This window comes from Aulonocara stuartgranti (assembly GCF_965226115.1).
Source record: "Aulonocara stuartgranti genome assembly, chromosome: 14".
Taxonomy (NCBI): Eukaryota; Metazoa; Chordata; class Actinopteri; order Cichliformes; family Cichlidae; genus Aulonocara; species Aulonocara stuartgranti.
In genome coordinates, this window is record NC_138950.1 from 10,059,313 (window position 1) to 10,080,373 (window position 21,061).

The 21,061-nt window shown below is 40.3% G+C and overlaps 2 protein-coding genes across 5 annotated transcripts in view; one reads left to right on the top strand and one right to left on the bottom strand.

Moving 5' to 3' along the window:
• LOC309687798 (olfactory receptor 2L5-like) overlaps positions 1-17,604 on the top strand; it is a 39,617-nt gene extending 22,013 nt beyond the window's left edge. The window contains exons 4-5 of one of the 2 annotated variants that reach the window (XR_014270860.1): positions 12,605-13,747; positions 15,055-17,604. The gene's annotated coding sequence lies outside the window, so the exon portion shown is untranslated. The remainder of the gene's footprint in view (positions 1-12,604; positions 13,748-15,054) is intronic. The other variant, XR_014270861.1, reaches the window with a different exon arrangement.
• On the bottom strand, positions 541-6,620 carry LOC309687521 (uncharacterized protein; the record flags this gene model as incomplete). Of its 3 annotated transcripts, XM_082502558.1 has the most annotated exons (13): positions 6,468-6,620; positions 6,076-6,113; positions 5,693-5,777; positions 5,503-5,593; positions 5,278-5,366; positions 5,070-5,197; positions 4,924-4,975; positions 3,504-3,601; positions 3,265-3,401; positions 3,116-3,181; positions 2,882-2,928; positions 2,567-2,715; positions 541-863 (listed from the first exon to the last, which is right to left on the bottom strand). In XM_082502558.1, exons 9-13 carry the CDS (start codon positions 3,388-3,390, stop codon positions 541-543), a joined length of 711 nt encoding a protein of 236 aa, XP_082358684.1. In that variant the 5' UTR covers positions 3,391-3,401; positions 3,504-3,601; positions 4,924-4,975; positions 5,070-5,197; positions 5,278-5,366; positions 5,503-5,593; positions 5,693-5,777; positions 6,076-6,113; positions 6,468-6,620. The 3 variants fall into 3 exon arrangements, with proteins under 3 accessions (XP_082358684.1, XP_082358685.1, XP_082358686.1); XM_082502559.1 differs by having other exon boundaries at positions 3,504-4,975; XM_082502560.1 differs by lacking the exons at positions 5,693-5,777; positions 6,076-6,113.
• Positions 17,605-21,061: the final 3,457 nt, after the last annotated feature.

Sequence of the window (21,061 nt, forward strand, 5' to 3'; positions counted from 1 at the left end):
CATATCTTTACATGGCCCCTGAATGCATACTGATGTTTGAAGAGGCCTCGTTCCAGACAGACATGTGGTCCCTCGGAGCCACATATCTGGAGATCCTGACGGGTTCCGCTCCGTGGATGGTTAAAAAACAAAGAGAACTGGCTGCACTAATGGCCACCAAAACCCCACCACATGCCCTATCACATCTCAGTGACAAAAACAGTTTTCTTGGTGGTTTGGTGAGCTATGACCCAGACTCAAGGCCTTCCGCATCTGATGTTGTTAAGTTTCTCAAGTCAGGCCTTGATCTTACGAGCCGATATGGCTACAAGTGGTAATGTTGCTACAGTCTGCAGTTCAAAAGTCTTTCAATGTGAATTATGTTCTACATTTTGTTAACAAAAGTTGTGGTAAATGAAACACTGAATCATTATGAAAGATGGCACCTTGTCAATTGTATTTCAACATTTTATTGTACATTTTGTTGGTCAGACAGTTTTCAAATTACCTGTTGATTTTAAACAAGGATAAATAAATGTTAACAAACACTGTTGTATGATTTTATTGGTCATTGGAAATGTTTACTGGTGCACCTTCCATCCTCTCTCTCTTCAGAAAGATGTATATGTCATTTGCCTCGGCAAACGTAGAAGGTGTAGGAACTGCATTTCTGTTCATGGCAGTTGTGAGCTCTTGGACTAGCATGAGGTATGCAGCAAGGCAACCATCAGGTGTGCAGGGAAACTGGCTGTTTTCTAAAATGTTCTGGCACATGTCTCTGAATTCCTGGTTTGCTACCAGTGAAGGCTCTTCCCTCTCACAGATTAATTGCTTGGCATAGTCTAAAAGGTCTGGGTCAACAATGTGCAGCACATTGCCATATCCTGCGAATGAAAGACAATATTGAAAAGATGTTCACTTTGAATGTTAAAAATAAATGAATAATGACAAAGCTGTTCTAGAACCTGTATAAGAAGCAGTCAGTGTTTACAGATGTTATTACAGAAACTTAAAGATGGAAATATCACTCAAACATTTAGATAAATTTTTAGTTAAAGGTGTCAATATGAAGCCATTTTAGTATTGACAGTAGAAATTCAGAAATCTCTTATTGTACTACAAGTAGGCTTCTTCGGAAGACACAAAAGAGAAAGCACATTATAACAGTTTTACGCTCATTACACTGGCTTCCAGTATATTTTAGAAAATTCATTTTAAAATTTTAGTAATGACTTTCAATGCTCCGAATCGTGAAGCTCCTGCCTTAATTTCTGATCTTATAGAACCCCACGCTCCCTCTCCCAGCCTGTGATCATCTAATCAATGGCTGTTAGTAGTCCCACCAGAAGACCAGAGGCAAGAGATTCTCCAAAGCGGTGGCTCCCAGGTCATGGAATGCTCTGCCTCCATCATTACGTTTCCTTGATTGCATTTATTCTGTATGTTCGATTGTGCTGTTTTATGTTTATCTGTTTTATATTATTGTGAAGCCACTTTGTGGTTTTTATCCTGTGAAGAGTGCTATATCAAAGTAAAAGTAAACTACCGTATTTCCCGGACTACAAAGCGCACCTGAATATTAGCCGCACAAGCTAAAATCAGGGGAAAATCCTGTTTTGTACATACATTAGCCGCACCTGACCAAAAGCCGCGGGTGTTTCAATATTGACTTATCATATGTAAGAGAATATGCACAAAGCGAATTGTCAGGAAAGAGATGGCTGTTTGGAGACACACCCCTTTTATTAATATTTTGAAAATCAAGTTATGGGTACATATTTGCACATGTGCTGTGCTTCATAAATGAGTAACAAATGTAGTACATAACAGTAACCTACAGCACACCAGAAAAATAGATTCAGACTACCTTTTAGGCTCAGGTGCAGTGACACGGCTTTAACAAGAAGAAAAGTCAGTCATTCACCACCATCTTCCTGCGCACTAAAACCACCAAAGTCCTCTTCTCCAGTGTCGGAAACGAACAGGCTCAGGATGGCTTCGTCATCCACTCTCAGCTTCTTTCCTTCGTTGTCACTTTCAAAACCAAAGATAATCCTCATTGTCATTGTCAGTCGAACACCCTCTGAAGGGCCGTGGCGGTGTCCTCCTCTTCATCATGCAGCAGTCCAGCCCTTCGAAATCCGTTGGTGATCGTGGATGTTTGCACACTTTTCCACGCTGTCAGAATCCACCGGTAGAGTTGAGCACAACTTGCTTTTCGCAAGTTTATCGCCGCTCGTCATCCACGACTCCCGCTGAACGCATAGCGCTACTTTGAAGTTTGTTTTTCGCGCTACTTGTACGGCACTATGTTGCCTGGCGGATGGACATGTGACCAACATACCACTCTTGAACCCCGATCCTTCCGCCAGGCAACGTAGTGCCGTACAACAGCGGAACAAACAAAACAAATCGTCTTACGATATCACAAAAATCATGGACAATCTATAGAAAAGCCGCACCTGACTAAAAGCCGCAGGGTTCAAAGCTTGTGCAAAAAGTAGCGGCTTATAGCCCGACAATTACGGTAATGAAAGTTAAAAAACAAACAAAAAAATAAAACCCCACAGGCTTTCAAATGACATACCAGGAGGTGGTGAGGTAAACAGAAGGTCGGGTTTCCCAAATGGACCAGGTGCATTGCGTTGCTTGCGGATGTCATGGGTGTTCCAAACTGTTTGCTCCGTTTTTAAGTCTCTTTGAAGCAGTGGCAAGTGTGAGTACTGCAAGCAGTTGCTATGAAAAAGGAGAATTAAAAAAATTAATATGTTCATCTGCTTCTTTGAGGTAGAATAAGTAAAAGCTAAATTTTAATCAGTACTCAAAAAACAAAGGCATTCCTAGACCACATACTTTCATACTGCTGCTTGATTATTTTTCATGTCTAAAAATATTGACTTACATGTGCACAGGATTGTCCAGTTCAAGGATCCCAGACTCCATCATGGCCTACGCATGTTGTTTTGAAAAAGACATAAGTTGTGAAGGTGAGAATTTCATTAGTGAAAAGGTACAGATGTACATAAACACAGATTCTGGCCTTGTGTTTTCAGATAAACTAATCCATCGTATGTTTAACGAAATTTTGATGGCTAGTCTTTGTTAATAGGTTTTACAGGTGAAAGATTTGCTTTACCTCAAATGTTGTCAGCCATTTCTTAATCCATGTCCGCTTTAAAATACTGTTGAAACATTCAGCTCTCTAAACAACAGAAACATGACATTATCAGTTTTGTTGTCAGGTTGTTACTTTAGAAATAGTCATTTACCAGCTTAAAGACATACCTGGTTGTGCACTGATGTCCCCATTCTGAAGCACCTCCATGCCTGATTCCCAAGATCTCGCATGTGAAATGCCATCTGCATTTGACCCACAACAAGGTTCTCCTTTCCTCTGTCCCCCCGAATCATTTGAGGACAGCCTAAAGACACAAACTGAAGATAATTAGTGAATGATGAAAAAATAAATTTATTAACAAAATGTAATCTTTTTTAACCCCCCATTTTTTTAGTATATTGCATACCACCCTGTTCTTGAACAGCCTCAAAGAAGTATCTGGCCACAAAGTTTTATTTGCGGTTGGATGTGCCCACCTTTAGCCATAGAACCTTCCTGGAAAATCTGAAAAGAAAGAAACAGAAAAGTGGCCACTTGTACATATGATTTAATCATGTTTTGGCACTATGTTTGGTTTTTGTTACATTCCCCAAGAGTGACAGAGGATTTTTATGAAATACAATATAATCAAGTGTGCCTTATATTCAAGTGTTCATATATTTTCACATAACCAAGCCTATTGTTGAAGAATCACCTAACCAAGTCTATTGTTAAAGGAAAACATGATGCATTCCTTACCTCAGTGTCTGAGATGTTTGACAAACATGATATAATGATGCATTCTTTACTTCAGTGTCTGTGATGTCAGATACAGCATGATATACTTCTGTATTCTTACCCCAGTGTGTGAAAGATCAGATAAGCTGATCTAATGCCTAACCTCTCTTCGACTTCTCACAAAAGAGAAAGTACTATGTAACCTGCTTTTTCCTATAAATAAAGGAAGCAAGCCTGCATTCGGTGTGTGTGTTCCTCAGAGACACTCACACGTGCGCACGCTCTTATACACTCTGAGTTTGGTCTGCAGTGTCTTATTTCTCTTGCTTGTGTTTGAACAAATGTCTTCCCCTGACAAAGAGTATGCTGGTTTTCCATTGTATTATGTCTAGGCGTTGTTTCTGGTTCCTCCGGCCATTTTGACTGCCATAGTTGTGTAGGCTTACATGCCTTTGGAATTGAATGTGACTCTTGACTGTGTTCAGACTGACGCGAGGGGAGAGCTGCCTTTTGTTTTGTAATCCCTTGTATTCTCCTGTTTATGTGTTGGTTAGGTAGGTTATCGTAAATTGTACATTTTATTTTCTTTGGAGTTAAATTCTGTTTACTTTATATCAGGGATGTTTTGTTTGTTGTGTTGGTCTTGGCCCTCCCTGAAATTAACTGCCAGTCTGAAATGGAACTTTAAGACTAGCAGGAAATAAGCCTTTTAAAAACCGCCATCTTGAATCCTCCTTCACTATTCATACTTTATCTTGGTCCCTTAGACCAGGCTTGGCCAAATCCAGACCTCGAGGGCCAGTGTCCTGCATGTTTTAGATATCACCCTGGGTAAACACACTTGAATAAAATGATTAGTTCATTACCAGGCCTCTGGAGAACTACAAAACATGTTGTGAGGGTAATTTAGCCATTTGAATCAGCTGTGGATCAAGGACACATCTAAAACCTGCAGGACACCGGCCCTCGAGGCCTGGACTTGCCCATCCCTGCCCTAGACTACTCAGGAGAGATAACACCTCAGTTTACCGCACATCCTTATCTTGAAGCAACTTTGTACTATCACTGAATATAATAAATTAAGTAGCGAATGCCATATTCAAACCTACCCATCAATCCCCAAATGTATCCACATTCCAAAGAACTTCAGTTTATCATTGCCTATATGAAACAACAAATAATAATTACAATTTGTTTCAACAGAAGTACCATCAAAACATGTTTGGAAGGTTAATTGAAAAGATAAAATAAATACCATCAATGTGCCATGTGTCATTTGGACCACGGCTGATGTAATTCCGACAGGGAATTTTCTTCTTTCCAGGAGATCTCCTCTGAAGACCACTTGCATCCATATACCTCATTATATTAGCAACATCGTCTCTACAGTAACAATAGATTTTACTATGAGCTCAACAGTAAAACAAGAGAATACTTGATTATATACACACTATTTAACCAACCTGTAACAAGGCCGCACTCCTCTGACATCCCTTACCCGCTTTACCATTGCCCTGATTCCTTGTTCAGGAGACCACTGTTTCATCTCACTCTAAAAAACAAACAGACAATTGAATGTTTTTTTTTTTTAAATCACTACAGAAAATAACATTTATTGTTTCTACAATAGCTCATGACACAGACTTCAGGAAAATATATATTTTTTGCACTGATGTTTTAACGCTTACCTCCACAGCTTTGTGGATTTCAGTAAAAGGTCGTTGGGGGCATCTTCGCTTCAACCCTAGAAGTTTTAAAACTCGTCTCAGATGCCTCTCACTGTTAAAAGACAACACAGACTTACATTATATTGAATGCAAACTGCATGTTTTGTCATTTTAGAGAGTTGTCACGGAAACTGTTGAAATGCAGACTTACCTTATTTTATGCCCATATGAATTCAGTGCACAGCTGATTTCCTTTTGTTTTAAGCCTTTGTTGAACAATGTTATTATCATCATATCTTGAAAGGTTAAGTGTAACAACAACAGTCTAATTGATCATCCACCTCTTACACTGAACATAAGTAATTAACCAGTAAAGTACTAAATCTTTTTATGTGGCAATTACACTAAAATCATCGTCTATTCAGTGCCCACAAATAAAACATGTGTAGCAAAAAATACACTTCTTTGATATTAAAGAGGTGAACAGTAGTTAATAAATAAGTTGTACTTCAGTCATTTATTTTTAATGCTCTTTTTTTAATAAAAAAAAAAGTATTTTTGGTACAGTCATGGGAACCAGCCAGAGTCGGATACTCCTTTCATCATCGTCAGATGACATATTGCAGCAAAGTCTAAAAACAATAACAGAAAAAAAAAATCGGGATCAAAAAATATCCCGACAGTAGCAATATAGAAAAGAGAAATAAAGAAAAAGAGCGACAGAAAGGATGCAGGCTGCTCGTAAGCTTTCAGCTTGTCCATTTGCTGAAATGTATACAAAACAATTACTGAACAGTTTAAATTTGAATCACGTTTCACCACTGTCGCTAGCTAGAATGAATTAGCCAGACAAAAATAGTACTGATTTGGTTTCGTACAAAACTGGCTTTCCGTCTCTGATATGTAACTTTCACAACATAACTGCAACTTAATATAACACAACTGTGGCAAAAATATGAACAAAAGGGAGAAAAAGTTAAACTTACCTTGTGTCGTTAGGAGCCTGAACCACGGTAAAACTCCGGTGAGGTCAATGACCTTACGCTCTCCCACGGTCACACGTTGATGACGTATTTGGAAATCAATTCGGGTGGGACATGACAACAGCGCCACCTGCAGGAAGATTTTCTCTCTGGTACCTTGTGTTCTGACACCTGACAATTTTTTTTCTGATACCTGACTTTTTTTTTTTTTGACAACTGACACCTGACAATTTTTTGTCTGACACCTGACAATTTTTTTTCTGACACCTGACAACTTTTTTTCTGACACCTGACAACTTTTTTTATGACACCTGACAACTTTTTTTCTGACACCTGACAACTTTTTTTCTGACACCTGACTTTTTTTTTTTTGACAACTGACACCTGACAATTTTTTTTCTGACACCTGACAATTTTTTTTCTGATACCTGACAATTTTTTTTTTGACAACTGACACCTGACAATTTTTTGTCTGATACCTGACAATTTTTTTTTTGACAACTGACACCTGACAATTTTTTGTCTGATACCTGACAATTTTTTTTTTGACAACTGACACCTGACAATTTTTTGTCCGATACCTGACGATGTCCTAAAATGTACACCGTACAGCAGGTAAGCGCATGGTCCCTCCTGCTAGCCCTCAATGTCTACGTGTATTTAAAATTGAGAGGTGGGAACGACGCCAGGGGTGAGGTGTACACCCTGATGGTAATTTGGATTCCGTGTATCGTGCCCACCCCCAAGATCCTACATGTATGTGTAATGAGAGTGTGAGTAATGTGAATGTCTAAGTTGTGGGATAAAATTGAGGCAGAGGCAGCCAGAAGGGGACAGAGGGGGGGTAGCCTCCTCTGCACCCTGGTGACATACCCCTACTCCAAGGTCCTGCATGTGTGGGTGGTTGTGGTGGAGCGGGAAGGGGGAGGCAGCTGGAGATGGGGAGGGAAGGAAGGGAGGGGCAAGTGACCCCTCCCTGGGGCCAGCTCCCCCGCTGACCCCAGTAGGCACCCCCATACTCCGCGACCCGCCAGGGAAAGGGGGCCCAGGCCCATCCAGACCGGGGCCCAGTGCAGCAGTGCCTCCCGGCCCCACAGAGCCCGGGACAGTCCACCCAACCCCACCACAGAGAAAACTGCACCCACCCCACCATCCACTCATCTTCCAGACTACATAAGACAATAAACACACAGGCTGAGATCTTCCTCCACCTCTCCTGTATCTCCCCCTCCTGCAGAGAGAGTTCCTGAAGAGAGGAAAGTTCCTTCAAGATGTGACAATCTCCCCCACCAGTTGAAGAGCCCCCCAGGTGGCTCGATGCACCGGTGGCACCCTGCTCCAGGGCTGGGCCCCCATGCACCCACCCGCCCACAACCCCGGCAACACACCAATCAGGACCCAAGCCCCCGAGGCCCGGCCCGGGCCCCAGCCCAGAGACGGAGCGCCCCCAGAACCTCACGCCCATCCCGGACCCACCCAGGGGCAGCCAGGCTACCAGGTCAGTAACCCACGTCCATCAGCACAGACCCTCCCCTAGCCCCGCTGCACGCAGCCACGAGGAAACAGTCACCTGAGAGCCAACAGAGCCCCTAACCGGACATGACCTCTACCCCGGGTTGAGCCCCCCAAGGAAGATGCCTCCGGGGAACCCCCCGACGCCCTAAGCCTGTCCCTACCCCCACACCAATCACAACAGTGAAGGCGGGACCAAACTATGACCCCCCACCCCCACTAGGTGATGGAGCTGATCAAAGGAGCCCAGAGCAATTGATCTGATGTGGTGGCAGAGGCTGTATCAAGACTAATGTAATCTAATAGATAATTTCTATATTGGTTAGAATTAAGATTGTTTTTATTTTTCCAGTTCATGAGGACTGTTTTCTTGGCTATGCATAGGGCAGTGAAAACCATATGGGCGATATTCTTTTCTGAAGTGACATTATCTAAGCTGCCCAACAAACACACTAAGGGGGAAGTTGGAATGTTACATTTCAGACACTTCGATAAGTCTTCACATATCTCACGCCAAAACTTCTGAACTGGTGGACAGAACCAAAGAGCGTGGATATAATTGTCCGGTGAATTGGTTTGGCAGTGTGAGCAGTTGTTGGTAGACGTAAAGCCCATCTTCAACATCTGATGACCTGTATAGTGCACTCTATGTAATATTTTGTATTGAATTAATTGAAGACTGGGATTTCTAATTAGATGAAAGGTTTTTAAGCAAATCTGAGACCAGAAGTTTAGGTCTAAGTTAACTGATAAATCCGCTTCCCATTTTGCAATAGGAAGTTATATTGATTCATCTGTTTTAGAAAGCATTCTGTATATTTTGGATAGTAATTTGGGGGTTTTAAGAGTAAGAAATTGAACCACACTTGGTGGTGTTTGTAGTTCAACTTGACCCGGTTTAAATTTCTTTTTTACTGTGGATTTAATTTGTTGATATTCTAAAAATCTTTTCTTGTTGATCCCATATTGTGTAACTAGTCCGTCAAATGAAATAAATTCTGTTCCTTCTAGTATATGTTCTAAATATTTGATTCCTTTACCACTCCAATCTGAAAAGTTTATCATATTATTGTTTTGTAATATGTCAGGGTTGTTCCAGATAGGTGTACGTTTGCATGGGATTAATGAAGACGCCGTCAATTTTAGAAACTCCCACCATGCTGTCAGAGAAGAGCTGATGTTGATGCTTTTAAAGCATTCATGTCGTTGGATGTTTGAGCTGATAAATGGTAGGTCTGAGATCTCTAGATTATTGCAAAGTGCTTGTTCTACATCTAGCCAAGGTTCATCTAAGAGGGTATGTTTTAGCCATCCTGAGATAAACTGAAGCCTGTTGGCTAAGAAGTAGTGCTGAAAGTTAGGCAGTTCTAGTCCTCCTTTATCCTTGGTCTTTTGTAGTGTTTTTAAGTTTATACGTGGGGGTTTATTTTTCCAAAGGAATTTGGACATACATGAATCTAGAGATCTGAACCAATCTTGTGGCGGTTTAGTTGGGATCATTGAGAATAAATAATTTATTTTTGGTAAGACCATCATTTTTATAGCGGCAACCATTCCCATGAGTGATATGGGTAGACATTTCCATCTAGCCAGATCATCTTCTACCTTCTTTAAAATTGGGATATGGTTTAATTTAGTTAGATCTGCAAGCTTGGGAGAAACATTAATACCTAAATATTTTATATTTCCCGATTGCAGTGGTGTAGAAGAGGAATTATGGAGGGAGCAATTAATCGGTAGGACTTTAGATTTTGACCAGTTAATTGAGTAATCTGATATTCTTGCAAAAGAGTTTATCAATTCAATCACCCCAGAGATATTGGTTTGTGAATTTTGGAGAAAGAGTAACACATCATCCGCATAAAGGCTGATTTTATGTTCCACGTTCTTGCATTTTATGCCCTTAATTACTGAATTCTGTCTAATTGCTGCTGCTAGTGGTTCAATAAAAATTGCAAACAGTGAAGGGGAGAGTGGGCATCCCTGCCTGGTGCCCCTCAAGAGACAGAAGCTGGAGGATGTCTGGTCATTTGTTCTAACACAAGCTGTTGGGGAATTATATAATATTTTTAACCAGTTTATGAAAGAGGATCCAAAACCAAATTTGTGTAAAGTTGCAAATAGAAATTTCCAGTTAACTCTGTCAAATGCTTTTTCTGCGTCTAAAGAGAATATTGTAGTTTCTAGGTTTTTACTGTATGAGTAGTCTATCAAATTAAGTAATCTACGTGTATTTGTTGATGAGTGCCTACCTTTTATGAAACCAGTTTGGTCAGGATGAATTAAGAGGGGGGTTATTTTCTCCAGTCTCTTTGAGAGAGCTTTGCAGATTATTTTAAGGTCTACATTTATAAGGGATATTGGACGATAGCTTGAGGGATATACAGGGTCTTTGCCTGGTTTTAGCAGGAGATTAATGTTTTCAGAATTCATATTTGATGGAAGTCTGCCCTTTTCTTTAATTTCCAACAACGTTCTGTAGAAAACTGGTGCTAGAATCGACCAGAATTCTTTGTAGAATTCTGCAGGAAAGCCGTCTGGACCTGGAGCCTTATTATTGGGCATACATATCAGGGCTTCCTGGAGTTCACCTGGTGTCAGTGGTGAATCCAGTGCCATTGCTTGAGTGTCCAATAATTTTGGAAGAGTTATGTTGTAAAAAAACTGATCAATTTCTTTTTTAGATGGGTTTATTTGTGGTGAATACAACGTTTTATAGAAATCCCTGAAAATGTTGTTTATTTTTATCGGTTCATATATTGTGTTCCCAGATGAATCTTGAACAGCACATATAGTTGTTTTTTCTTTATTTATTTTTAGCTGGTTTGCTAGAAATTGACCGGATTTATTACCATGTTCATAATTTTGTAGGCGTAGTCTTTGTACTAAGAATTTTGTTTAATTATCAATTATCTCATTTAATTCTAGTTTTGTTTTGCGTATTTTGTTCAATGTTTCCTGATCTTGGTGGGACGCGTAGGCTTCTTCTAGTGATTTGATGTTTTTTTCTAATTCCTGAATATTTTTGTTTTCTTTTTTCTTTTTATGTGATGAGAAAGAAATTATTTTACCTCTCATCACAGCTTTCCCTGCTTCCCATAGAACAGAAGCTGATGTTTCGGGAGTGTCATTATAGTCCAAATATGAAGTCCACTCTTTTTAAAAATATTTAATAAAGTCTTCATCTTTAAGTAGTGATATATTAAATCTCCAGTTTTTTCTTGGCGTAGTATTATTCTTGTGCATTAGTGTTAAAGATACAGGACCATGATCGCTGACAGCTATAGGGTGAATCTCAGTGTCTGAAATGTCGTTCAGCAGTGAGCTGCTGACCAAAAAATAATCCAGACGAGAGTAGGAGTGATGCATCACTCCTACTCTCGTCTGGATTAGGGTATATTCCTTACTGGTGGGGTGAAGGGAGCGCCATGCATCGCAAAGACCAAAGTCACTCATATACTGTTTGATTATATTTGTGGACTGCCAATTACGCTGAGTTCCCGCTGTATCGAGCCTATCCATGTTTTCATTTAGTCCAAGGTTGAGGTCGCCTCCAAGAACAAGTGTGCCATCTAAGTGTTCAGAGAGTGCACTGAAAAAACCATGAAAGAATGAGGGATCATCAACATTTGGACCATATACACTTGCAATACATAGCTTTTTATCAAGTATAGATAGTTTAATGATTAAGAATCTGCCCTCTGGATCTATAACTGTATCGAGTACCATGAAATTAATATTTTTATGTATTAAAATTGCTACTCCCCTTTGTCTAGAATTATAACAAGCTGAGAACACATTGGGAAACTCAGGTGTTTTAAGTTCATTCGAACCTCTAAGAGGTCTGTGGGTCTCTTGTAATAGGACAACATCTGCCTGTAGTTTTTTGAGTTGGTTAAATATTTTTAACCTCTTTTCTCTGGAGCCAGCTCCATTTATATTCCATGTAATGAACCTCAGTGTACCCATAGATGGAGAGGTAAGTGACGGACAAGGTAAGCGACTCGTGTTGTAACTGACGTCAGACGCCGGAGATTTTGGCGGAAAATTAAAGCAAATGGTAGTTTAGATTTGAACAAATTCATTTAAGCTTCAGTATTACCAAATAGACTTATCAATTGTCCTATAACTAACACTATTTGTCTAAATAATCTCCAACACCCTGGAGAACAACGAGGAGAGTTTAGAGACTCTCCAAGATTATATTGATCAGTGCTTTCAGGATCTCGTGATGAAGAAGACCCAGTGTGCAGCTTCCCCGGCCAAACCTGAGACGCCGTCGTCGAAAAGACAACGCCCGGCAGATTCCCCCGGCTCAACATCGCCAGCCGGCAAAGATATTGCTGACATACTGGAGTCAATCGACAAGCGATTGTCCAGTTTCGACGCAAGGCTGTCCTTGGTGGAGATTCTTCACCGAGAATTTAAATGCTTGCGAGAATCCCTGGAGTACAGCCAGCAGCAGGTGGAAACGCTTGCTGCTGAAAATGCCATGCTAAGGGAGTCGGTGAAATGTCTCACAGAAAATGTTACCCAGCTCAATAGAGAAAATAAAAAAATAAAAGAAACAGTTATCGATCTACAAGCTCGTAGCATGCGTGATAATCTAATATTTTCTGGTATTCCAGAAGCCGCTGGAGAGGACGCGGAGACCACGGTAAAAAGCTTCATCAAAACCCACCTGAAGCTGCCAGAGGACACTGTGAAGAACATCGTCTTCGATCGGGTACATCGCCTCGGCCCCATTCGGGCTACGGCCGGGAGACCACGTCCTATCGTGGCCAAATTTGGCCACTTCAAACAAAAGCAACATGTGAAAAGCCGCGGCAGGGAATTAAAAGGAACGGACTTCAGCGTGAACGACCAGTTCCCCAAAGAGATCTTGGAACGACGCAGGGTCCTCTTCCCAATCCGACGCGGCTACATCCAGAAGGGCTCCCGCGCTGTCATCGCTGTGGACCGGCTGCACGTGGACGGACAGCTCCACCGCGACCCCAACATCACTCCATGGCTGTATTAACCTCACACCAGATCAGCTACACCCTTTCCCTATCCACTCACACTAACTTGCATTAACATCTGTTTAACTTACCAGTATCAAATCGCATCTTAAAGTGTGATTTCATAGCAGAATTAACACCGTCATTGGAATGTTTACGTTTTGTTTTTGTTTTTTTTCTTCTCGTTTTTTTTTCCTCTCTTTTCCCCCTCTTGGTTTTATGCTGCTCACCCCTGTCCTTGGTTTCTTTCTTTACTCTTTTCACTGCCTCGATCACCTGCTTCGACACTCATCCACAAACATCCTTTATTTCGACACATACGCCGCACCATGCGCTCAACGGCAGCACATTTACTTCAGTCAGACAGCGCACACAGGCGTTTAGGACACACACACACTTAAGCCAAGCCTACTCATATTAGTAAATATGCATACACAAAGTCAGACTCAGGGAGCATCTCGCCACACATTTTCTCTCTCTCTCCTGCTCTTTATTTATGAACAAGTGACGTATTCTCTCCACCTGTCTAAGCGACGCACACAGCATACATCCCTAGTTATACACAAACATCTATGGGTACACCGACCTTCTGTTCTTAAAGTAATGATGGACTGTCGTTTCTCTTTACTTAGAATTAATTTTATGGCAAGAGTACTGTGTACCAACCTGACTTCTACACAACACAACTGATGTTCCTAACCCCATTGAGAAGGCAAGAAATTCCACAAAGGAACCCTGACAAGGCCCACCTATGAAGTGAAACCACTTCAGGTAACTACATCACTTTGAGTGTCAGTGTAGATATTTTCAATATCTTAGCTGCCTTAAACAACATGCATTCTACATAGGGCTGGGCGATATGACCCAAAATTCATATCTCGATATTTTTTAGCTGGATGGCGATATACGATATATATCTAGATTTTTTTTTTTTAAAAGCCATATGGTAAGAACAAAAGGAGAGTTTTTAGTCAAAGCTGTGGCCCAGATGTCACACAGGCACTTTTATTAACATACAGCGTATATGTACATGAAGAAATTACTCAAAAATAAATTATCAGCATTTATTAAATAATAATGCTCCATAAATTGGGCGACCGTGGCTCAGAGGGTTGGGAATCGCATCTGTAACCGGAAGGTCGCTGGTTCGATCCCTGGGCTCTCTGTCCTGGTTGTTGTGTCCTTGGGCAAGACATTTTACCCTACTTGCCTACTGGTGTTGGCCAGAGGGGCCGATGGCGCGATATGGCAGCCTCGCTTCTGTCAGTCTGCCCCAGGGCAGCTGTGGCTACAACTGTAGCTGCCTCCACCAGTGTATGAATGTGAGAGTGAATGAATAGTGGTATTGTAAAGCGCTTTGGGTGCCTTGAAAAGCGCTATATAAATCCAATCCATTATTATTAAAAGAAAACAATTTTGTTTTTGTGCATAACAAAAAGCTCACAATTGTGCAGTCAAAATGTAAACTAACAGATGCTGAGCATAATAACAAAGACAGAAAGATTTCACAGCTGCTCTATTCCCAATTTCTACTGCGTGACTGACAGCTTTGAGTTTGAAATCCTCTTTGTAACCACGTCTCTTAACAGATGCCATTTATGGTCCTTATACACACACACAATACGGTAATATTACGTTGAAGCACAGTACGTATCACTCCGTGAGGCTCCAGACTACGGTATTTGTAATGCTCCGACAATCCATCAAGCGGTGCGGCTTCATAGCTTACCAAAGTCAAACTAAAACATTTTTTGACAGATTGCTGAGCGCCGTGTAGCACATAAAATCAGTTCACGATCAGTAAGCACAACCAGAATTCATACATAAGGCACACAGGATTAAAAGGTGCACTGCCGATTTTAAGTCAATCTCACCACTCACAGACTTTCATTAACCTTTATCTAGACGCTTTACATGAAACAAAAAGGAAAGCATGACATTTATACTACACCACTACATCTTGGTATGGAGTTCCCTTAAGTTCAACAGAGAAAAAAAAAAGCAAGAGCCACAAATCTATACAAATCTGGACTTTGCATGTGGATCTTAAATTCTTGAATTCTCATCTTGTCTTGAAGCAGATCCTGAAGCCATCAAGACACAGACTCTCTCTGCTTTTTGATTGTGCCTATAAATTGTGTCCATAAAAATTGTGAACAGAATCGATGACAAAGGACACCCACCAAGAATGGGTCTCACATTCTACTGCAAGAGATCTGAGAGTCACTGCAGGTCCCTCTTCTAATGATTAAACCATTTTGGGCTGGTTTCAATGTGTCAGTCCTTGTTATCTGGACATTTCAAAAATGTTTCTCCAGCAGGTGTTCCGCTGACAACAGCAAGTCCTGTGCTTGGCCTCCAAACTTTCAATCTCTGCATGTTTTCTCGAGAGAAACCTGGATTTTGTAAATATTCTTTTGTAAATAGCTCAGTCACTGTGTAAGTATCACTTAAGCAGAAGGGTGAACTGCCCTGGCTGGCTCTTTGTCGACTAGATACTAGGAATAGGATGGGATGGAGGCAGATTATCTGCTGTGGCAACTCCTAATGGAACAAGCTGACAAAAAGCAGACAAATGAAAAAAGTTAACAATGGAATTGGAAACCCCAACTTAACAGAGACCTTATTTCCACTTTTTGTCATCACCAGGTATACAGCCACATCTGTCGTAGTCTTTGTGCCTTACAACCGTACATCTGACTCAGCGTTAAACAGTAGAGCTCTAACAAGAGAATATAACTCTGCAGTGCCACCCATACATGTGCAGTGCACATTCTACATTTTTCTGATTTTCTGTGTCAGTCAGCTTGTGGATGCTGAAAAATCCATGGGAAACATCTCACATCCATGATTTTAAACAGGCTGGAAGAGCTGAAAATTCCCTTTGAGGACTGCTGAGGTCAGTCTGATGACAACGGGGCCAATATGAGGGGAATAACAAGGGCATTTAAGCCAGGCTCCTGGATCAGAGTCCTAGAGCTCTTTTTGTTCCATGTGGAGCTCACTGCTCCCCTAACTGCACACCCTGACTGCTCACACCACAAGCATTTAATTGTATTAAATTGCTCCTTATTACACAGAAACTGCCACAGGTGTTTCCTGGTAGACATTACTATTCTTAAAGTTTGTTTTAAAGGTTATTACATGGTTATTAATATATTATTAAATACAAACAGGCAGTTTTTCGTTTTACAGCTCTCTTACCTGCTTATTACACAGAAACTACCAGAGATATTGCCAGGTAATAAACACATTTTATTAAAGTTAGCTTTAATAGGTGTCTATATGTTTTAAATAGAAACAGCCAGTTTTGCATTTCGCACCTCTGTTTCCTGCTTATTATGCAGAATCTACCATGGGCAGTTGAATGGTAATAACTTTGAAATTACCATATTATTACATTCTTGTTTCTTCCTTGTTACCGAGCTGTAATAAAAAGTGCTACCCAACACATTACTTCATTTTTATTATAAGAATATGAACATACAATGCATGTTTACCCTATGCCCAGCTGGCTTTGCATTGTGTTTCTGGCACACCAGAATGTCCCCTTTTGAAAGTTTAAAAGTTGGCAGAGAGCAAGCCTCATTCCAAAGCATGTCCACTGCAGTTGAGAAGTCAAGAACTGAACCATCTGTAAATTTTGGAAACTTGCTATTTTGGACTGGAAAATAAAATGCTTTTTATTTAATTTGAAGTTTTATTTAAATTTATGGACAGAAGCCATTTTAGTTTTTATTTGAACGTGATATATTTGTTTGATTACTACTACCATTTGTATTACCTAATATTTTTATTTATTTCATTTTTATTCTGATCATCCTCTTGAGTAATATTAAAAATATAGGTGATTATTTTCAAATTCATATGTTTCCTGGGTCATCATTTTAATTTGCTGTGGGATGAGACTACCAAAATAACTTTTAGGTTTGGCTCTAAAATATAAAAGTAAAGTTCATATCTATGCTGTAGATTGTGCTACTATTTTCCTCCTCTGGCACACAAACTGAAATCAGCTAATTATAGCACAATTACAAGTGGAACCAGTAAGTGGAATCAATAGGTGAGCAGACTAACAGTTCCTAGGAAGTGAGCAACTGCGAACCGGTTTTCCACAAGACTCCTTACTTTCTTTCTTACTTTCTTCTTAAATAATTTCTATTCCTCATCTACTATAAAATTGTTGAGATTGGTTGTAGAGGAGGATTTCAAAGATACATGTCGATGATTACTCTGGTCTCACTACCATAAATTCTATCAGCGTCATGGATTTTTTCATGATGCAGAATATGCATCAGGCCCCACATTTATGATAGGACACACAATGGACCTTGTTTTTATTTTGGTGTAAATATTGACTGTATTTGTTCCGAAGACATTTATTTCTGATCAATACTGTACTATTTTTAACTTATCTTTTCTTTCCTGTTCAGTATCTGGTTAGAAGTCCATTTTAAATTGTTTTTCAGTTGATTTTTATTTCCTTATTACAATGATCTCTTACTTGCTCTTTTGCTCTTGCCTTGTTCAATTAATGTATGTCCTAATAAAGTTGTTTTAATGCCATCCCCTCAGATAAATCATCATATTTGCTTTTTAAAGGTTCTTTTCTGTTAAAAAAAAAAAAAAAGTTGACATCATGTATTTCGGCACATTCACCTCCTTCTTTTAAAACTTGTTTCAAATTCTTTCAGCAACTAAATCAAAGATGCAATGTTTCAAAGAGCAGATGTGGTAGGGTGTTATTTGACACCATTGATGATATTACTGCTCGAACTACACATGCTGTCACACTTTTTGTGAACATTTCTTGCGTATTTTGTAGGGGCAAAAATAAGTCAGGTGAGAATTTATATTTCTCCTTTGGCATTTTTCCTTTTTTTATGTGTTCCTGAACTTCTTGTTTTAGAAACGTTTTTACCTGAGAGGAAAATTAGCTGATTCAACGAAAACGTTCTCTTGCTCTCTTGCAATTTTACCTATTTCTTTGTTAAAAAATCTTACATTCCCTGCCCCTACGTGCTCACTATAATCATTGTTTCTTTGTTATCTGGTCAATTCACTGCTTATTATAAGAATACTGTCATCCATCCACCTAAAAAGAAAGAAATAGCAAACACACATACTAAAACGTTAGTAAGATAACAAATGTCATTTTCTTACTTTGTTTCAAAATAACAAAGTAATTATTTTATTAACAGATTAACTGTTGTCACATAATGCTGCTCACAAACAAACAGTGCATTTTAATGAAAACTTAAAAATATATCAGAATTAATAGGAACAGTTTGTGTTTCAACAATTCAGTTGTGTAAGTAAATAGTCCCGAGGCTATTTGGTTAAAATGTGACTGTCATATAAATCATTTATAAATGATCATAACATATATAAAGTTATGATAGCAGTTCACAGGTGGATGCTCCTCTCCTAAATAGGATTCAGAAGTTCGCAAATCCGACCAGAACAAAGTTTAGAAAATTCGTACATGAACTTTCCAATGATTCTGTCTATTTTACATATAAGTGCACTCACAGTTCACAAGCCTCTAACCAGCTATGTTAACCTTTCTAAGTATCTTAAAAATCTTATTTTTAATTTCCTTCGTCCTAAGACAATACACAAAAGGATTTACAAGAGATGGACCGAGGATGGTGCCAATTAATAAACCCTGCCGTTCTTCAAGAGTCAATACCACACCAAACTTGGTCAAAATAACTGTGAAAAACAGAGGACAGTATAAATGTCACGGCTGGGGCAGCAGTCGTGTTGAGGTGAGAAAGGAGGATCCACAAGCAGACACTGGCGGAGGTGCAAGTGGGTTTTATTTACAGTGCACAGTAACCAAAGTGTGAGCAGAACTGAACAAAACCCTAAACTGGTAAAACTAATGCAAAAGGAGGACACGGAGCGAGGAGCAGAGAGACACGGAGAAACACGGAATAACGTTAAGTACACGAACAATTCACAGAGAAACACAGACGATGCCACGAGGAGCACAGGCAGACATGCAGTATAAATACACACACCAGGTAATTAGGAAATGGCAGACAGGCGGGGACACAGCCGGAACTTATCCAGCGGTCCCAAACCCCCGGGCCTCGGACCGGTACCGGTCCGTGAGTCGTCTGGTACAGGTCCGCGAGAGTTGAGGCTCAGGTGTGAAATGTATGGTTTTCAGAGTTTTTATCGGTTTTCAGCGTTATTTTGTTATCATTTTGATTGTTAACTCGGTTTTCCTGGGTCTTTTCACATGTGTTATGAATAAATCTTCTTTTTTTCGGTACCGGTACTAGTTTTATTTTGTTGGATTTATCCGCGACACATTAAAGGCCGGTCCGTGAAAATATTGTCGGGCATAAACCGGTCCGTGGCGCAAAAAAGGGTGGAGACCGCTGATTAAGAGGACCCGAGGGAAGCTCGGAAAGCTAAGCAGAAGTTATTTGGAGAGTGACTGCCGTTGGTTGAAAAGAGTTAAAAAAAAAAAAAACTTCAGTGGTGTTGCACACTATTTAATATTATTTTTTTAAAGTCATTGTTAACCCTTTAAAGCCGGTCAGAGCAGCACGCTCCGTTTTGCGTAACTATTTTTAAATCCCTGTAGAACCTGAACCGTGTAAGCTAGCGCAATAATTTGTTTTGCATATGAAACCGGAGGAGTTGTACTTACATCTGATGCCATCAGCTTGTCCTCGGTCACGGTTTCGTTCCACATATAGCTTTGCAAAAACTGCATAAAAAGCGCTTGCAGCAACAAAAACATAATATTCCAGAAACACGCTTTGCCGTTCCTAACAGCTGTTCGTAACACTTCCCACAGTGAAATGATGCACATGCTGTTTTCTTTGCAAATTTGCATCATAGGATTGTTTTTTGTTTTTCCTGCAGTATATAAAAATTGCTGTATCTCCAAAATAAAACTATGAAGACACTCAAAATAAATTTCCTGTGGTGGGAAACTATTTTTTGCAACTTTATTGTATTTAAAGTTTTGAGGGATAAACCTCTTAAACTTCTCCAAGTAGAAATATATGTAAACAAAACAAAAGCGATTTTCAATTTTTTTTGTAGTTCATTGCACTTTTTTGCAATTTATGTAATTACTATGCACTTAATGCATACATATTATTAAAATATGGGCTATAACAGTTGTATTGATGTATAGCAACTTGAAATGCTCCCACAAATGGCACTACAGCATGTAAAAAAAAATAATAATAATAATATAAGCTCTGGTGGACTTGGTTCTATAGTAGGTCTTAAAGGGTTAAATAAATATCGTCAAATAATCGTGATCTCAATTTCAGTGAAAATAATCGTGATTGTCATTTTTGCCATAATCGAGCAGCCCTATTCTACGCCCGTTTCAAGGTTGGCCAGGCGGCTAATGCTATCTACCGCCTGACTACCGAGGACAGTGACGTCATCAGCGAGAGACCGGTGACCAGCATCGCGGAGCATGACGTCCGAGCGGCACTGAGGAGAGTGAACACAAGGAAAGCGGTGGGGCCAGACGGCATCATCGGCCGTCTGCTGCGCTGCTTTGCTGACCAGCTAGCAGGTGTGTTCACTTACATCTTCAACGAGTCCCTGGCGAAGTCTGTGGTCCCCACATGCTTCAAAAGATCCACCATCATCCCTGTGCCCAAGAACAGCAAACCCTCATCCCTGAACGATTACCGGCCAGTTGCACTGACCTCGGTAGTAATGAAGGTGTTTGAGAGGCTGCTGAAGAACATCATCTCCTCCTCCATCCCAGACACCACAGATCCACTGCAGTTCGCCTACAGATCCAACAGATCCACAGAGGATGCCATCGCCCACGTCCTACACACCACTCTCAGCCATGTGGACAAGAAACAGGGTAACTATGTGCGAATGCTGTTTGTTGATTACAGTTCAGCGTTTAACACAATAGTGCCCTGCAGACTGTTCACAAAGCTGAGGGATCTGGGACTTAACAGCCGTCTGTGTGCATGGGTGTTGGACTTCCTCACTGGCAGAACTCAGGTGGTGAGGGTGGGCAGGTGCTTCTCCAACAGCATCACCATCAACACAGGAGCACCTCAGGGATGTGTCCTCTCGCCA